The following is a 20,151-nucleotide window of genomic DNA, read 5'->3' on the forward strand; positions in this document are numbered from 1 at the left end:
CGCTGACAGTAGAAGCAGTGACGCTACGACGTTTGTGTTGAATATTATTTTGTGCGCCGCATAGATTTTCTTGTGCGTAAAGCATATTCAAGCAGTGCGCGATTGCGCACGCGCGCAGCTTATAGGGAACATTGCTGATGGCTGCCCTCTACTGGCCAACTCATAATCTACAGGTAACACAGGCACCAATAAGTCCATGTGCTGTATGCAAAAGCCCTCTACTGGCATATTCCTAACTTACAGAAGGCTACCTACTACTGGTTAGAAACTGTCAGAATACTCTTAGTGCTACATAAAATTGAGCGACTAGGGAGATGTTTTAGACAGTTTTTAACAGAAATAAACAGAATACAAAATATAATTAAATTGAAGCTAATTGCAGTAAATTCTGTCCAATCATTTACATTAAAAACTGCTTGGTGCATGCATACTGCATGCAAAACATCATTTTCAGTTGTTTCTATATATGGGTGTGAACAAGGATTAGTTTGACAGTGGGCAAAAGGAATGGTAAAGTGTTTGTTTTTTGGGGGTTTTTTTTGCCTGTTTTGTTTTAAATGTTGTTTTGGTGTAAACGTACTTTCTATCAGACAGAGGGAATTTAATCACAGTCCCAGCAGTAAGCTAATGACATCAAAATCCCCTAACTTGCTTTGGTCGTGTTAATCCTAATTCTGTGACACAGACTGTTGACTCCAAGCACTTTCTGTATCCACAAAGCTTAAATGCTGAATGGAAATACTAAAGGTGTACTAGCCCATTCCATCTCCTATCTGAGTCTATTGCAGTAACCTTGTGAGAAGAGCCTGTTATTTTATTATCACTTTACTGCAGTGGATGAATGTGTGTTTCACTCTTAAAGTACTGGTAAATGTATATTTTTCCTTTCCTAAGAACAGAGCCATCAAATGTCACATTGTGAGGGTTTCACAGCAAAAAATAATTATAATAAGTCACTCACAGTGGGAAATCCGATTGGAACAACATGCCAAACATCACCGCTGCTGACCTATTCGTGTAAAGTATGAATGATACATAAAAACCCTGAGGTGTGACAATGTACTGTATACACCGATGTTGAGGAAAATTCTTTCTAATTGGTTAATAAATTGATATGTGCTTTTGATTTGAAAAGAAAATCCAGCAGATTTTGACAAGCTTTGAAAATGGCAAATCACAATCGACCATTAAACATAGCGAACTGAATTGATTGCCTTTATTGTCATTGCTATATACAGTACGTACTACATATAAATGGTAGTGTAGTTTCTGTCTTCAGAAACTGTACATAAATTCCCATACTAAATTAAATTTCCATAAATTATGTCAGGCTTGGTGATTAAGTCCGTGTGCCAATTTATGTATGTTAGTTCCCACGGTCAAAACTACCAATGATCCTCCAAAAGTTCCAAGCTCAGCAAAAAACACCCTGTCCCTGCAGTGAAATATGCCAAATGAATACCTCGACAGTTCTCCTTGAGGCTGACGTTGACAGGGTATCCAATTTAGCCACCCTCACATGATCTACTGTTATGGTGATAATGCATAGAAATGTGATGAATGTGAGTACCTTGTAGCAGAGATGATTAAAGCTGACAAATTGAGTTTCCTTAGAGGCTAAACATGGACAGGTGCTAACATCTTGACTAATGTAATGTCTTATAACAATCAACCTCGCCTAAAAAGAATGCATATTTATACATACCTTACTCTAGAGAAACATGTGCCAAACATTGCGCGCATGTAATGATAATATTAAAGATCATATTCATATTGCTTCACTGTACCCAAATAAAACATGAAATACATGTACTTTGTGTCTCCCATTGCATACTATTAAATGGTATAATTTGAGCCATATTATCACATAGTATTGTTCAATCTGTCTATATGGTTTGAGTCCAGTTTAGTGTTCATGATCGTGTTTTGTAAATGGAGAGAAAAAGAAAAAAATATTCTCCAGTAACATTAATATTCAGTTAGAGCGTTTGGAGCAAAAATCTATTCACCAGTCAACCAGAACACAATGATTATCTCCGTTACAAGAGTGCATTTATATAATATTCCCACTGGTTGTTACGGTTAAATTTATGGATTGAGAATGTTCCTCTGCGCCGCTTCCGCTTTCTTCTGTCCTCTTCCACTGGCAGTCTGTTTATCTGGAGGAAGATGAAACGATGACTTTTTGCTCATTGATATAAATAAATGGAGCTTGTGAGAGGGATGAGATGAAGCCATGTAGGAGGGCAGATATCCTTGGGGCAACAGAACTAGTCGGAGCGATACGTATGGACCTTACACAGGAAAGCGAGATGGAGAGTGGATTTTGTTAAAATAGAGGAAAGAAATGGAGAGGGAGCAAACAGGGAAACTCAAATGTTGTACTACGCCCCCCCCCCCCCCCAAAATAAGAAGAAAAGCTAAAAAAGCAACAAAAACAAAACAAAAAGTCAAGTCTGGTGTTGTGTGAAAATGCTTAATGAAAAATGAGTTGTACATTTCAACATATACAACTCAGTCACATAATTTTAAATTCTAAGTGATACAGAATGTCTTTGCTGTGTATGCACATGTATGTAAAGTATTTCTTTAAAACATTATATATCTTGCCTCCCACATGTAACTGTGAGTCTTCTAGAACTGTCCATGAACTGTTTTTCATGAGCTTTTATGTGCACTCAACCCACAAATATGCAAATGTCCTCGATGTTTCGTGTGCAATAAAGTTGGGTTCAAACTACAGTAAAGTACTTTCTCAACATTTACATACAGTATCTTAAATCTTGTTTATGAGATCAAATAATGACTTGTACAATAAACAACTTGAATTATATAGATATTATTTCCAATATAAAATGTTTTTTTTTTTGTATAGTTTCCTCACTGACAAAATTATACATCACTTTTGTCACTTACATACTTCATACCACATCGTTGGTAGTATTGTTCTACAGACATAAAAAAGCATAATTTCTTGCAAGTATCTTCACACATTCGTAATAGAAAAATGACTTCAGTTCATTGTTCTTGTTTGAACTGCCTTCAAGTCCCACCAAAGATACTCTATGGCAGATGACACAGACTGGCGGACCGATGTCTGGGGCTTGACCTAGAAGCAATCCCTAATGGACCCAGACCATAAGCCCAAAACGAAGGGTTACAATTCAAAACTGACCAAGTGTAGTCATTATAGGTTTTCCAGTGATAATTAAACTTACAACTTCTAAAGAGTTAAACCAGCCCACGGGTCCTTCCTCAGCCAATCAAGTCTGCACCACTATGAGACAAAAAGGTTTTTAACGAACAACAATCGGACGTAGATCACAGAAAATCCTGACAGGACAAGCTAAAATTCAATTTGATTGCTGAGAAAAATGTTAACCCATACCTCTGGTTGTCAGGTGAAAAATATATACGTATATAGTATGTTTTATCAAGAAAAATTGGTTCCAAGTTCATTTACGTTACACTACTTCGATTAAAGTTAATTTAGAAAAGCTCCCAGGAACTTTCCCTCCAAGATGTACAGTATTGACAGCTCATGCGCACTGTCATATTTTCTTCGTCTTGGTCAGTGAGGGGCAGAGTTGTGAAGCGATATCATTAAAAGACCAATCTGCCAGTCATAGAGATGCTGCCGGCATTTCCCCCTGATTGAGATTGCGATATTGTGGCAAGTATGAGCATAATTTTTGCGTGCCTCAACCTGTTATTGCAGAACATTCTTTGGATAATGGCAACTAGCAGATGTGAGCGAAGTCCAGTCAACGAGTAAATTGACCTGAGATAACATTTTGCCTTTGCTTCAGGTACAGCAGTTGGTGACTTCTTTCTCTGCTGTGCCCAGGTAGTGTTTCCTTTGTGCCTTAAAGTGCATACAACAGGATAAAAAAAAGTCTTAAATAGCATTATTATGTTAATTAGAATTGTATTTTGAGACAATTCGACTATATACAACAATTTGGCAAAGCGCAGATGACGAGAAATTAGTTTTTTTTTTTTATCTTTTTAATTAGCCGCGCCTACCTAGCTTCCCCAACAGGAGGATGATGTTGGCAGGATTATGGTCTGATCTGATTTAGAATTCAGCTCATTGAGGGGGAATTATTCGGAATGGGGAAAATGCGACGTAAAGAGCCGCATAATGTCATTGTTTCCGTCTCTCTACTCCAATATTTTTACAACATATTCTTTTTATCGGAGTATTTTTCCTCAATTGCTAAATAATTAGTATGGTCATGAAAAATTAACTGTCTTGTGCTAAATGGAATATGAAATATTAAAAATGCATTGATTCAGTACGACATGGCAAAATGATTCCATAATGGTCAAAACTGTCTACTTCTTATACCTCCCAAACTATATTTTATGCCACCGGAGTCCGGCTTTTGTCATTTCCCTGCCCCGGATTCGGAGCGCGTAAACAAACCAGGAGGCGTAACAGCTAGCCGACATGCTAACTTGAACCAAGTGATTTTTTTAAAAGTCTTTTTCTCTGCTTTCGAAGACAAAAAGCACACAAAACCACACAAGATCACGTCACACGGCGGCGAGGTTGTCAATTGTCTTTGCCGATAGGCAACCCGCCCACAAGTTACAGCTCGTCGGACTCATTTACCAGCTGCGGGCAGGAGAGCTCGTTTGCCAGGCAAGCAGCTGAAGAATGACCACCGGACAAACCGGCCGACGCCGTAGCTGCCACATTGTAAACACAAAGATAGCGTAAAATAATGCTTTACTACATGGCGAAGACGTAAACAGTGAGACAGCGGTGTGCAGTTGTTGTGCAGCTAACATGGCAGGATGTGTCTGAGGAGAACTGTCCATCCATGATAAAACATACAGTAAGTAAATAGTCCTTAATTTGAAGAAAGTTTGTAGTGTTTACTTTGTAATCACTGTATTCACTGCCATTTTTAACACAAAGTTGCAATTTCTGATGTAGTTGAAAATTTGACAGAACACCGGGCACACGAAGAGGGCAATAAGCCGAGTATAGCGCTCTGACGGCACGCACGCAAAGGACCAAGGGGGGGTGTGGCCGAGTAGCATTCTCGGTGGACAATCAGCCACAAAATGCAAGCCACCTCCATATTAAAACATGTACCATGAGCCCAGTATTTGACATAATACAAAACATGATGCTTACTCTCTTCCTCGCAAGTCCAATGGTTCCACAGTAATAGGGCTTGTTTTGGCCAATATCCGTGGTGAATGGGAACCTTATGAAACCCAAAAGGTTCACACGCCTCTACATGGTGCAGCAACAATTTTCTGCAGCATGTTTGGCTGGCGTGATGTGAAAAATGAACAAGTTAATCCCCGAAATCAGCTGAATCTGCAGTGCATCTGCATACTACAAAGCAATGGTGAATTGTGAGATGCTGACCCGGGTGACGTCACTTTCGTATTCCTCCTCAAAACAGGAAGTTATTCATTTTCATGTCGCAGGATTCTAAAAATTGAAGAAATAAAACGATCACCTGCACACACATCCAAGCGGTCCATTTCATTCAGGAATATAAAATACAGTGTGAAATATTAAATAAATGTGCTTTTTGGTGTCATATGCACTTTAAACTTTAATCTTGGTAATTATGCTTCAAATTATCTCTTGAAATGTTTAATACGTTTGCTATATTTTGCTATATATTCATATTTTGTTCATTAAAACGAATTACCTCCTCTCTTCATTTCTTTGACTATTCCGCAGACTTTAAAAATGTTGTAAAGACTCCATAAACAGGGTATTTTTGTCCATTTTAATTATTGTTGCATTCACAGGAGTCTCAACACTTGATTAAAAACTCCAGATTGAAACTACCATTCTAAGGAATGGGAGGAGGGGGACTTTATTTGTCTGCAGTGTTTGTTGAATCATTTTGAACATAACTTTATGTAATGTAGCCGTACACAAAGCGGAAGTATCCACTAAATGTGCATGTTGAGGCTTGGTCTCCTCCACATGTACTTGTTGGAATACATTTTTTTGAAACACTAGTTAACCTTTCTTCGCTGTCTGAAGCCAATGCGTCATGGCATTTTATTAACTGTGGCAGGTGATGTATTACCACACTTCCCCCTGCAAGATTACATTACCTCTTAACTTTCTGGCCGTATGTCGCCTACCTTCCACTCTTCCTTATCTCTGCTCTCTCTGTCTCCCTCCCCCTATTCCTTTGGACTCATACTGCCTGTAATAACAGAAAAGGGTGGGGGAAGTGACAGAAAGAGAGAAACAGAAGCAGTCAAAAGTGTTACAGAGGTAGGCTCTTAAGGCCAACTGAATTGAGAGTGACCAAGGGAAAGAGTGCAATTGCCACAGTTTAGCTTGCAATGACATGTTCTTAAAGCAGTCATTTTGCAGCCTGTGATAGTTGTTGTAAACTTGAAGACAAATAGTATTAATAACTGCAGCATTCAACACAGCACACAATTGGTCACTGAGACTGTAAAAGATGATGTAGAAAAAGCTAAACATTAGTAGGTTGCATATAATCTCCCACATTGAAAAACATATATAAAAAGTGTTATTCGCCATGTTGTGTTATTGTGGTTACATTACTATGCTACTCATCACAGACGCCCATCGTTTCCAAAGCACTGAGCAGAGAATTAGAGAAGTGCAAGATTGCAGCCTCTTTTTTATATATGAAGGTATACTGTCAAATCAATATTATTCCTACCTTTGTGGTTATATTACAGCAGTTGTGTGCCGTAAAGACCTTCTTCACCTTTTCTGCTGGCTTAATGAAACGCATGTAGAATTTGGTGTAATTTTTTATATGATAACCCCTAGGTCCTTAGATGGGCTTATGATCATTTTCTGGGCAAACAAAGACTGTCACATTGTCCTCTGTTTTAAAGGGTAGAGTCACATAAAACCTATGCATTACACAGTGGACTATAACAGCAACAAGAGCTCCACCAGACCAAGTTCGAGGAGAATTCATACTCACAGCCATTCATGGAGTGTCAGTCCTGTTGAAGCTGGTCAAAAAAAAAAAAAAAAAGTCTGACTAGCATTTTTAGATGTCTTACTTCTAAACCCCCACATTCCTTACAAAGCTACTTTTCTTTTTAGATCTGGGCTTTGTTATAACCTAGATGTTATTCAACATTATTTTAAACAGTGACTGTCAATGTTGAGAATTATCGTAGAGAATGAATATAACTCGATTCCTTCCCAGGGAACCAAACTCCTCTCAGGATCAGCCGGGCCACAACAAGATTACTACACCAGACTTTTTTGTACTTATCCTTCCATAAGAATTACAAAGAATGAGGAAAACATGATGCCAATCAAAGACAAGTATTATAACCTACTGTACTTCACAGATAAGGAACTGGATCTTTATTAAGCTTGTCCCATTTTTTATGGTGATTGTTCAGCTAATGCATTTTTTTAGGTTGAATGTAACCAATATTCTATGCAAAAGGAAGTTCGTCAAATCAACCTGGAGATATACATCTCTGTTTACAATCTACCATGGCCGAGAGGTGTCAGGTGAAGTCCAAATGCTTTGCAAAAAGAAAAAAAGTATGACTTCAAATTGCCACAACACAAACGCCAATTCCAAATGCTTTGCAAAAGAAAAAAACACGAATACAAACTGTCACGATCAGATGTGGGTAGTAACGCGTTACATGCACTGTTACATTCACTTGAGTAACATTTTGAGAAAAATGTACTTCTAAGAGTAGTTTTACAAAGCAATACTTTTTACTTTTACTTGAGTAGATTTGTGAAGAAAAAACACTACTCTTACTTAGGTACTTTGGCTACACAAGAGGTATTACATTTTTCCACTTTATTCTACATATTAGATTTATGATTTTTTTTTCTTCTTTGCCAGCGATGTCAAGAGTAGCTCTAACAATTTCACCAATGAGACGTTGCAACAATAATCACGACTCCATTAAATGAATCAGAGCTTGCTGTTCTACGATTACGCCGGCCTGTTCAATATCGTAAAAAATGATGTCTTTGACATAGAGCGCTGGCCTGAGCATGACTCGAGACTTCTCTCCGAGTTTTTATTTGGCGCCGATTGACCACGGAAAACCAGAGATAAGATACTTTTATTTCATTATAGTAACTAAGAAGGAACTATTTACTGTACAAACTAGGAACTATTTTCTCCACTCGAGGGCACTCATGCTCTATGGACGAATAATGCTTAATTTCTGTCAAGTTTTCCCATGGCGGAATTCAATGATTTTTTTTGCCCTTTATTTTGTATTTCTTTGGCTTAATGTGGTTATGTAATGGTTTATTGTACAGTATCTTTATAATAACAGTTCATATAGGTAACGTGCTGAGAAAAAATACCATTGTTTAAAAAAATAAAATAAAACAAAAATGTAAGCAGTTACTCACAATGTTACTTATTACTTGGGTATTCTTTTCACCAAATACTTTTTTACTTGTACTTGAGTACATTTTTTTTTTTTGATGACTACTTTTACTTGAGTAATATTATTTTGAAGTAATGATACTCTTACTTGAGTAAAAAGTTTGGCTACTCTACCCACCTCTGAACATGATTCAGCACGACAATTTGAGGGTCTAAGGCACCTATTGTTTGAATTCAGCTGTGATTAATGATCATATGATTGACTTACCACTTTGTCAAATGTAGTTGTTATTGGTGGGTCCTTTGCACTTTTTTCTCTACAATAAACAGGCCGGACCTGTTTTGCAGTAATCTGACAGGATGAATAAGATTACAGTGTAAAAACCTTTGAGTGCGTTCAAGACAGAAAAGTAATGAAGTGAAGGCCATTTAGCATTTTTTTTCTCCATCTCACTTATTTGTTTGTCTATACCTGCTGTAGCCTATGAGGTGTTCATACATTTTCCTACTGCTTCATCTATACAAGTTAAAACCCAAAGCTGATCACATACCTGTCAAAGTTTCCAAGCCTCCTTGAGTTATTACTTTTATGTGGAAAAACTGTTCTGTTTACTCTAAAGCCAGCAGAATGTTAAGTGAATATTAACAGTCCGCACAATCGATCTTACATAAAGCCTCCTCGTCAATCTTTGAATGACTGAGAAAAAAAGAAGCAGCTAAGAATAAAAATCATTCTTCTAACATTCTCACATGCTGTCAGTATTGGAAGTTGTAATTAACATGCACTGTTTGAAAATATGCACAAATTGCAATCTTGTCTTCACTGACATTGACTCCTGGATTAGTGCTGTAATCTTTTGTATATTCTCTACCATTGGGTGTTTACAAGTTTCCAGATTCCCACTGTTCTTTGGCTAAATTTCTATTTAAAAGTAGTTATGGCATGGATTTTAAAAAATGGCTCCTGTAACAAGCAACAATTTAAATACTTTTTACTATTGGAGGTTAGATCTTTTCGCTGCTATAGACAAGTTTCTGAGGTACTTCCGCATTTCTGCTCGTGACTTCCATTTTACACTTTTTCCATCCAAAACAACAGTGAAGCTGGAGTGGCATCACTCATCAAAATCCCTCAAAAAAGACAATTTGGAAATACCGCATCCAACTGCCATCATCACGACGTGGGAGGACCACATGTTCAAGGAGGCAGATGTGGGACCGAGCCCGTGCCACCACAAAGACTGGGTGTTTATGTAGCCTTGTTGCGGCTGGTGTTATGGAAGGTATGTTCTTCCTATCCCTGCATTTACATGTGTCCGGTTCTCAAAAAATGCTAAACCTAAAGTCTTGCGCATGAAATGACTTGTTGTCTTTGAAATTGTTATTATGATGATGATGGTGTATAATAGTATTTACTAAAACTACTGTGCTCCTGTGTCTGCAACACATGCTATTCTCTGCTAGCCTGTTTCTAATCAGTACGTGTGAGATGGCACAGTTATGCAAATGCATAAATGCAAGAGTTACACGTTTTCTGTTCATTTTTTTACTGGTGGAAAATGCTGTTAGGCAGGGGAAAACAACTTGATGTGCCTCACAACAACACTTACTGTACGTCGAGGCACATATATCGAGACTGTGTGTTCTACTTTGATGATGGAAGGCTCGACTTATGCTCCACCTTCGTTAATATTTTTTGTATTAATTTTATAAATTGTGATTTAGTAACCTGATTTGCACATGCACCATTCGTTTTAAATAAAACAAGAAATGGAATAATGTTGTCCAATTTTTTAATTGCGATCAAGAATGACATTCTATTTTTGCTTGTATGTACATACCTTGTGGTATTTCTTTGTAACAACAAAATCCGTGTCAGCCATTCTGCACTCGACAAGTGTAATATTATTTGTAATTTCACCTCATTTTGGTCACTCAAGTGGCCGGCGTATCAATCTACACCTAACGCCAACACAGGCTGCACAGGTTGTTAGAATTTTGTCCAGGAATGATCAACAAAGTGATAAGAACAAACATACAATCTTTTAAATCGTTTAAAGCACATCCTTAACTTATTGTCTACAGCTGGTTTTGATGTAAGGCGTATGGTGAGGTAGAGCCACACTGCCGCATTGTAGCTATTCGCTGGTCGCTGATCAAAACATTACACTTCCAACCATATATATAGGCTTTTCCAGAAGTTCATGCACAGCACAAAAAGTCTCGGAGTCTCATCTATGTCGTGCTGAATCCATTTTTGGAGATTCCATGGGTTCCTCTGGTTTGACTTTGCAGTTTTAACTTTGTCAACGCACTGCTTACTTCAACCACACTTCATGTTGTTCTGTTAAACCGGAAGTTCGGAGCAGAAATGATCAAAGATGGCGCTGCCCATGTTTCAATCAGGAAACTTGTCCATACTGCTTTATTGATTTAACTGAAGAGTTCATTTTCAAAAACAGATAACATTTTTCATTAATTTTCAATGTATTTATTTATTTTGAACAACATATCAGAGACACTGGCCACTGGTGGTTTGCAAATGTAACATTTTAATGTGTACTAAAACTTTTGGGGTGAGATATACAGTGGGGCAAATAAGTATTTAGTCAACCACTAATTGCAAGTTCTCCTACTTGAAAATATTAGAGAGGCCTGTAATTGTCAACATGGGTAAACCTCAACCATGAGAGACAGAATGTGGGAAAAAAAACAAACAAACAGAAAATCACATTGTTTGATTTTTAAAGAATTTGTTTGCAAATCATGGTGGAAAATAAGTATTTGGTCAATACCAAAGGTTTATCTCAATACTTTGTTATGTACCCTTTGTTGGCAATAACGGAGGCCAAACGTTTTCTGTAACTCTTCACAAGCTTTTCACACACTGTTGCTGGTATTTTGGCCCACTCCTCCATGCAGATCTCCTCAGCAGTGATGTTTTGGGGCTGTCGTTGGGCAACACGGATTTTCAACTCCCTCCACAGATTTTCTATGGGGTTGAGACCTGGAGACTGGCTAGACCACTCCAGGACCTTGAAATGCTTCTTACGAAGCCACTCCTTTGTTGCCCTGGCTGTGTGTTTGGGATCATTGTCATGCTGAAAGACCCAGCCATGTCTCATCTTCAATGCCCTTGCTGATGGAAGGAGATTTTCACTCAAAATCTCTCGATACATGGCCCCATTCATTCTTTCCTTTACATAGATCAGTCGTCCTGGTCCCTTTGCAGAAAAACAGCCCCAAAGCATGATGTTTCCACCACCATGCTTCACAGTGGGTATGGTGCAATTCAGTATTCTTTTTCCTCCAAACAAGAGAACCTGAGTTTCTACCAAAAAGTTCTATTTTGGTTTCATCTGGCCATAACACATTCTCCCAGTCTACTTCTGGATCACCAAATGCTCTCTAGCAAACCGCAGACGGGCCTGGACGTGTACTTTCTTAAGCAGGGGGACACGTCTGGCAGTGCAGGATTTGAGTCACTGGCGGCGCATTGTGTTACTGATAGTAGCCTTTGTTACTGTGGTCCCAGCTCTCTGTAGGTCATTCATTAGGTCCCCCCGTGTGGTTCTGGGATTTTTTCTCCCAGTTCTTGTAATCATTTTGACGCCATGGGGTGAGGAGGGAGTTGAAAGTCCGTGTTGCCCAACGACAGACCCATAACATCACTGCTCTAGAGGAGATCTGCATGGAGGAATGGGCCAAAATACCAGCAACAGTGTGTGAAAAGCTTGTGAAGAGTTACAGAAAGCGTTTGGCCTCCGTTATTGCCAACAAAGGGTACATAACAAAGTATTGGGATGAACTTTTGGTATAGACCAAATAATTATTTCCCACCTTGATTTGCAAATAAATTCTTTAAAAATCAAGCAATGTGATTTTCTGGGGGGGTTTTCCACATTCTGTTTCTCATGGTTGAGGTTTACCCATGTTGACAATTACAGGCCTCTCTAATATTTTCAAGTGGGAGAACTTGCACAATTAGTGGTTGACTAAATACTTATTTGCCCCACTGTATATATGACATGAAAATTTCTGTGCTACTTTGTTTATTCTCATTTTAATTTAAAAGCATTGCATCAGCTGCCTCTCAACAATGTTTGTTGGCTCACAGAGCAACACAGTGAAATCTGATAAGATCTGTAATGCAAGATGAATGTAGAGATGCATGTTAATAGTCAGGTTTGAACAGCCCCTCAACACCACTTCTGAGTATGTACTGAGACTTTGCCTGGAAGATGTCGGCAGTCTTCTGCATTTGAATTTGTTTTCATCTTTCCTCTTTCAAGAGAGAAAGTAAGGTGTCACTCGTGATGGAAGGTAGTGAAAGACATTATAGCCTTTTATCTGTTTATATTGCAGCATAAGGATCCATGACACATAACCCAGATAAATGCTATCATTATCAGTGCTGCCTCTCACAGCTCACCCATCTGTCGATTGTCTGTCATATCCATCATACCCATACAACCAACACACATAAACAAACACAAACTTTTTTAGGCAAATCTGTATCAATCACAGTCTATATTATCAAGTCAAAGTAAGATTTAGTTGTATGCCCAGGATGAGTAAGTGCACAGTTGGTGAGTTCATATTAAACAGTAAACTGGTGTGGGCCAGATTGTGTTTGGCCAGTCATACCATTCATCTAAGCTAATGCTCTGTTTGCACCCATCCATTTCAAGAGCAGAAAGAGAAGGACAGGGCTCAGCTCAAATGCGGGAAACACGGGCTGCAGTGGAAAATTATATTTGTATGTTTTATGTAGTTTTTTGATTGCTTGTTTTTTTGTTTGTTTGTTTCTTTGTGTGTTTGTTTTATAAAAGTGTGGTTTACCTGTCTAGGGGCAAAATATCACCTCACGCTTTATTGGTTTATTATGTACAAACACATTTTCCAATGATGTTAGGTTGTTGTGTAAAATGTTTTTTATTGTTATTAAAGTGGCACTCAAGTGTGTGTGTGTGTTTTTTTTTTTTTAAACAATATTTTTATCACCTCAAATGCCATTTTTCCAGGTTTCCACTTTGAAGTTTGAAAATGACAAAAATGTCTTTTTAAGCCATTTTAGTTGGCCCTTTTCTCTGCCTTTCTGCAACAACCCAATTCTTATTAATATGCAAGTTACTGGATCCGATTTGAATATTCAATATTGCAGTGGGATGCTCCCAGGCATTGGTAATGCATGTGTTGACTATGACAAGTCACCGAGACGCGGACGACAATCGTTCTTCGCTGACACTAAGCTTCACTATGTGGCAAACATTTGGCCTTCATTATTGCCAACAAAGGGTACATAACAAAGTATTGAGATGAACTTTTGGTATTGACCAAATACTTATTTTCCACCATGATTTGCAAATAAATTCTTTAAAAATCAAACAATTTGATTTTCTGTTGGTTTTTTTTTTTTCCACATTCTGTCTCTCATGGTTGAGGTTTACCCATGTTGACAATTACAGGCCTCTCTAATCTTTTCAAGTGGGAGAACTTGCACAATTGGTGGTTGACTTAATACTTACCGTATTTGCCCCACTGTATATAATTATTTTACTGTACGAACTATCATGAATTTGCTACAAAGGACAACATTTGGCAAGTTTCTAATACAATACAAACCTTTTCATCCATCTCGAGTAAAATTACCAATGTTGGAATGGATGCCACTCAGCTGACAGGTGGGAATACAAAGGAGGCAATTAGTAGGCTGATGATTTATATTTTGTATTGACCGCTGAGAATGTTATTCTTTCTTACTGGTATCATTTGTTTCTGCCATTTCTGTTTATGCTAGGATAACATTAATCTTAAATACTATGAGGCAAACCAATTAATCAGTGTCTTTTGCGTTTTGATTCATATGTTCATTTACATTATGGATGCTTGTTGAACGGATACAACGCCAAAGCACAGTAACAGATTTGATGTGCAACTGTATGCAAATAAATGTAACGACAAATTCATATGGTCTTTGAGGTAGATTATAATATGTGTTTGTTTATTTGATATTCTTTCTTACGTCAATTTTGCATGTTTATGGCTGCGACCATAAGCTCATGTTCTATCGTAAGATTACATGTTAATGTTGTGTTCCTCATCTATAAAATGTCCCAAAGGTATACACACTTGTCTAGCCCCTAATTATATGCCCTACCTTAGTGTTGCTCTAGATTCTGTATTGCTTCTTTCTGCTTAAAAAGAATAAATAAACAAGCACTAATTTGCTTCTATAAGTCTAAAGGCTACGGTTTAAGGGTAGATAAATTGTACTTGTGTATTCTAAGGTAATTCCTAATCGATTTGATGCTAAACATGACTATTTTATGACCATTTTGAGAATTTGTCTTAAGAATCGATAAACAATTTTGATAGCCATTTATGATTATCAGTATCCTTCCGTACCAACTACAGAGGTGTCCTTCTCTCAAACCCAATGATTTGATACCAAACACTATTTTCTGAAAAATTTAATACTAATTCGATTTCAATCCAGTATCACTTAACATTTTTGTTAAAAAGTCATAAGCAATTATGTATAACCTTTCGTAAACTGTACAGCTGTGTCCTACATTCACTCCAAATCGATTTGATACCAAACACGATTGCTTGATAGATTGCTCTCCCTCCTGCCCACTGGGAGACGTTACAGAATCCTCAAGACAAGGACCAGCAGACTCAGGATCAGCTTCTTCCCCAGAGCTGTGTCCTTGTTGAACTCAATTGAAAATGAAATTAAGCCAAGCGGGTGTTTCTAGCGATATTTTAAGAATTCTGTCATATTGGTATGCACACCAAACAATGCAAGTGAAATGGGATGACTGTGTGTCCGCGCCTTTCCACGTCACCAATGGGGTTAGACAAGGGAGCGTTTTATCTCCAATTTTATTTAACTTTTATATGAATGATTTGTCAAAACAGTTAAGTAGATGTAAAACTGGCTGCATGGCTGGTGGGTTGGTGGTGAACCATCTTATGTATGCTGACGACTGTGTGCTTTTTAGTCCAAGTTCACCTGGTCTCCAGCAGCTGCTCACTGTGTGTGCCAGGTACGGGGAGCTACACGATATAAAATATAATGATGCTAAGAGTGTCGTGATGATTGTAAGATCAAATGGGGATAAACATATGGTCTTCCCTGACTTTAAGTTGGCTGGTCAAGAATTAAAGTCCTCCAGTCAGGTGAAATATCTCGGCCATATGATCACCGACACGCTGACAGACAATGAGGACATATTTCGCCAGTGCCGTTCGTTATATGTCCAAGCTAATATCCTCTCCCGTAAATGTGGTCACTGCTCGGATGAGGTCAAGGTGGCCCTTTTTAAGGCTTATTGTACACCACTCTACACTGCACATCTGTGGTCTAATTATAACAAAGGACATTTCCAGAGACTACAAGTGGCATATAATGATTCCCTAAGAATTTTGTTAAAAAGGCCCAGATGGACCAGTGCTTCAGCAATGTTTGTAGCAGCTCGGGTGAATACCCTCCAGTCTGTTTTAAGGATAAACATGTTTAAGTTTATCAGTCGTCTGAATGGTTCAGAAAATGTGATTGTGTTGGGCCTGACCAACATTTTGTACAGCTTTACACGCTACTTGTCTCGGTTTTGGAAGCACTGGTATACGTGCCTTTTAAATGTGGGTCGTTAGGAGACCCAGTGCTGTGTTATTGTTTTACCATTTCTTTATTTTATTTTGTCTTTTAATCTATTGTTGTGTTGTGTTGTTGGACCTTGAGTCTGTTAATAAATCTATCTATCTATCTATCATGCTGACCTCCACACACTGAATATCTGACTACAAAACAGTAGTTTACACAACAACTTATAATAACTAACATAGACACTGTTTAATCTTATTTTGCGCACTTTTGCACTTTAATGTATCATCTCCATATCCTTAATTCCTCTTCTTGCTTTATGTGAGTAGTTTCTGCACCTTTAGCTTAAGAGGGCTTTCACACTGTCCGGTCCATTTTAAACGGACCGGAGATCTTTATCTCATGAAGTCAGCTTCGTTTTGTAAATGTGAACGTGTATCCGAACTCTAGTTCAGACCAACCAAACGAACTCTGGTCCGTTCGAAAATCTTGGGTCTCGGTCCACTTTAAGCGCATCCTGCTTTGCTTATGAATGCAACCGGAGCAGGGTGCGCATTTGCTACTTTATGTGCAGTGTTACAGTGTGGAGCTGTGATGCTCGAAGCTGTGACGGTACACGCAGGACATCCTTGGAAGCGGAAGTACAATGCGCCCGTTATTCAAAATCAACAATGGCAATATGACAGATGAACCACGGCAATATGTTGTTGTGCTGCGCTATGCAGTAACACTTGATACCCAGAATCGGGTTCTAATGTGGCGGATGTGTTTTGAATGCTGTTGCTGAAGGTACAGTGTGAGAGTGACAGAAACCGAGACAGGCGCAGCCTCTCGAGGCAGCTGTTTCGTCAGGCCAGCTCTCCTGGAAGTGTCGACAATTTGTCAGTCCAAAAAGTCACAAAAGAGAGAGCGATAGCCCGCCTGTGTGACTTGGGATACCACGCAGTTCCCTTTCGTAGTTTAATTTTCCCTGATGCATTTGTTATACTGTATACCCCAGTTCACTCGAGTCAGGAAGGAGCAACCCCGCCGCTGGCCGAGCAGCGACTTGCTATGCTACGCTATATCAGCTTTTTTTCTTTTCTTTCCCCGAACTCACATGCATACAAACATCTGCACAAAACAGTCAGTTGACAAAAAAATTGCACATACGGATGCACGGTTATATTATCATTGCTAAATAAAAGATAGTAATAATAATATTTAAAAAAAAAATTTAAAAACTATATGCAGTTTAACATGTAAAAATAATGCTATGCTACATTACGTGCAACATAACAGCACCACGGTGTGACGCTCAATGCTCCCTCCCCTTCCTCCCAGGAGGGAGAAATGTCCTCTTCTATTTGTCCAATCAATGAGTGCGCCTTTCGTTCACGTGATGCTACACAGAAAGTTCAGTTGGTGCGGTGTGAATGCTAAACCTTTTCAACAAGTCATTTGCAAGTGTTGTTACGAGGTAGCTCTCCAACTGGACCCTGGTCCTCTTGGTCTTAGATTCATTACACACAACTGAAGTAGTTCAAGCCTCTTATTGTTTTAATATTGATGATTTTGGCAAAAAAAGTCAAGAAAAAACAAAAATCCCTATCTCAAAAAATTAGCATATTTCATCCGACCAATGCAAAAAAGTGTTTTTTAATGCTAACTCAGACAGTGAGCACGCAGGATCAACGTCTCCTCCAAAAATGGAGCCTACAGTCGCTGAAGTGGAAGTGACTAAGCCAGCCCTGCCAGGCTGTGACCAACCCTCCTCTGCTGAGGCTCCACTGCCTCAACGGGAGGAGACCCTGGTAGCAGGTGATCAACCCCCTTCAGACGAGACCCATGAAGTGGCTCCATCAGCTCAACAGGAGGAGAACCACCCGACAGTGCAATCCTCTGCTGACGAGGCCCCATCCAGCCCCAAATCCTCACACTCCAAGACGCCACCACGCCGCCGACTCCAGGCTAAGGCCCCATCAAGCCCCAAATCCTCACAATCCAAGACGCCACCATGCCGCCGACTCCAGGCTAAGGCCCCATCCAGCACCAAATCTTCACACTCCAAGACGCCACCACTCTGCCGACTCAGTAAGGCTAAGGCCTCATCAAGGCCTAAATCCCCACAGTCCCGGAAGCCACCCCGCCGACGACTTAGTTTGGATGGAATAATGAGTCAACCTGGTCGGGACTCCATGGATCTAAATAGCAAGGTTAACCAGTCTCTTGATCTCCTCAAGTTCATGTCTTCGCTTCCACCCTGTACCTGTCTCACCCGACAGGTGCCAGGGGAAGATGGCAACAAACCAACCAGCCTCCCCTGGAATTCTCTCGGGGCAAAGCCACAGCACTACAACCTGGAACTACACGGTATTATCCTTCTATCAAGGAAGCCATGTTGGCGACACCAATATGATACGCACCGGGTCCAGGCTGTGACAACATTACAAAGACTGTTGTGTCCCAGCAAAAGCCGGGGCCCTATGGAGTACAGTCTGTATGCTCAACAATCCCAGTGGTGATAAACAACAAAAAAAGGGCTAGATTGGTGAGAAATAAAAAAAACGTTCAATCAACTCTGCCAACCTGTTAAGCATAGTATGTAATTCCCAAAACTCACCAGTGAATCCAGTCTGGAATCTGCAATTGGCTCTGCTAAATATCAGATCTTTAGCTGGCAAATCTTTCTTAATTAATGATTTTATCAGCAAACATAACCTTGACATGATGTTCCTAACAGAAACTTGATTAGACCAAGATAATAGCTCGACAGTTCTGATTGAGGCAACCCCCACAAACTTCAATTTCTTTAGTGCGCCAAGAACCCATAAGAAAGGAGGTGGGGTTGCCAGTCTGATCAGGGACAGTTTTCAATGCACGAATATTTTATGTGGTCAGTTTGATTCCTTTGAATATATTGTCATTCAGCTAAAAAGCCCTTGCAGAGCTGCCTTGGTAACAATTTACAGACCACCAAAGTATAACACAATGTTTTTTGATGAGTTTACCAAAATACTGTCTTCTGTCTGCATGGACTTTGATTGTGTTGTTTTAGTGGGTGACTTTAACATTCATGTTGATAATCCTGAAGCAGGATGTGCTAGAGAGCTCTTAAATATTTAGGATACATTTGGTTTATCTCAGCATGTCACAGTTCCAACACATAACAGAGGGCACATACTGGACTTAATAATATCCAAAGGTCTTAACATCTCTGAGGTTACAGTGAATGATGTTGCTCTGTCTGATCACTACTGCATTATGTTTAAAATGACCACCCCTGTCCATCCTCTGAAAAGGGAAACAGAGGTTATTAGGAAGCGTTACATAAGTGATAACACTTGTGCGTTATTCACACAGGCCTATGCCTCACCATTAACCCCTACAACAGCTCCAGTGGAAGAACTTGTAAATAGTTTCAGTTCCAGTGTGATGACTGTAATTGACACTATTGCCCTGATTAAGACAAAAACTTTGTCAAGAAAGAAGAGGTCACCCTGGAGAAATGCCATACTAGCTTTAAAACAAAAGCAAGATTGTAGATGAGCAGAACGCAGATGGCGAAAAAACAAACTCCTAGTTTTTTATGATATCTACAAAGAGAGTCTTCGCAAATACAACCAGGAACTGAAAAATGCTAGACAGTCATATTTTTCAGAGATCATTAATAGAAACACCAACAATACTCGAACACTATTTTCTGTTGTTGACAAACTGACACACCCACAAGCATCAATACCTCAGGAATTGGCATCTGAGGTGTCCTGTAATGATTTCGCAGCATTCTTTACACACATAGTACTAAAGATTAGACAGACTGTGTTCAACTCCAGATTAACAATTGGTACACTAAATGCCTCCCAAAATGTCCCCCACGTCAATCTTAGACAGTTTAGCCTCTTGGACTATGCCACTTTAACAGAAATTGTGTCAAAATTACAGCCCACAACATGCTGCCTTGACATCCTTCCTTCAAACTTTTTCAAAACTGTTTTTCATTGCATAGCGCCAGACATACTTCAGATTATAAATACTTCTCTCCAAACAGGAGAGTTTCCACAGACTTTAAAAACTGCAGTAATAAAACCTCTCCTAAAAAAACCCTAATCTGGATGCCTCAACCATTAGCAATTACAGGCCAATATCAAACCTGACATTCCTGGGGGAAATTATCGAGAGGGTTGTGTTCGAACAGATCCAGAC

At 39.2% G+C, this 20,151-nt stretch overlaps 1 protein-coding gene across 1 annotated transcript in view; it reads right to left on the reverse strand.

Moving 5' to 3' along the window:
• Nucleotides 1–6,130: 6,130 nt before the first annotated feature.
• Nucleotides 6,131–20,151, reverse strand: part of c8h4orf33 (chromosome 8 C4orf33 homolog) — a 51,086-nt gene continuing 37,065 nt past the window's right edge. Inside the window, exon 6 of the mRNA XM_057843608.1 lies at nt 6,131–6,194. Within this exon, the coding sequence (XP_057699591.1) occupies nt 6,143–6,194 (52 nt within the window). The 3' untranslated portion in view covers nt 6,131–6,142. The remainder of the gene's footprint in view (nt 6,195–20,151) is intronic.

This window comes from Corythoichthys intestinalis, chromosome 8 (assembly GCF_030265065.1).
Source record: "Corythoichthys intestinalis isolate RoL2023-P3 chromosome 8, ASM3026506v1, whole genome shotgun sequence".
Classification (NCBI taxonomy): domain Eukaryota; kingdom Metazoa; phylum Chordata; class Actinopteri; order Syngnathiformes; family Syngnathidae; genus Corythoichthys; species Corythoichthys intestinalis.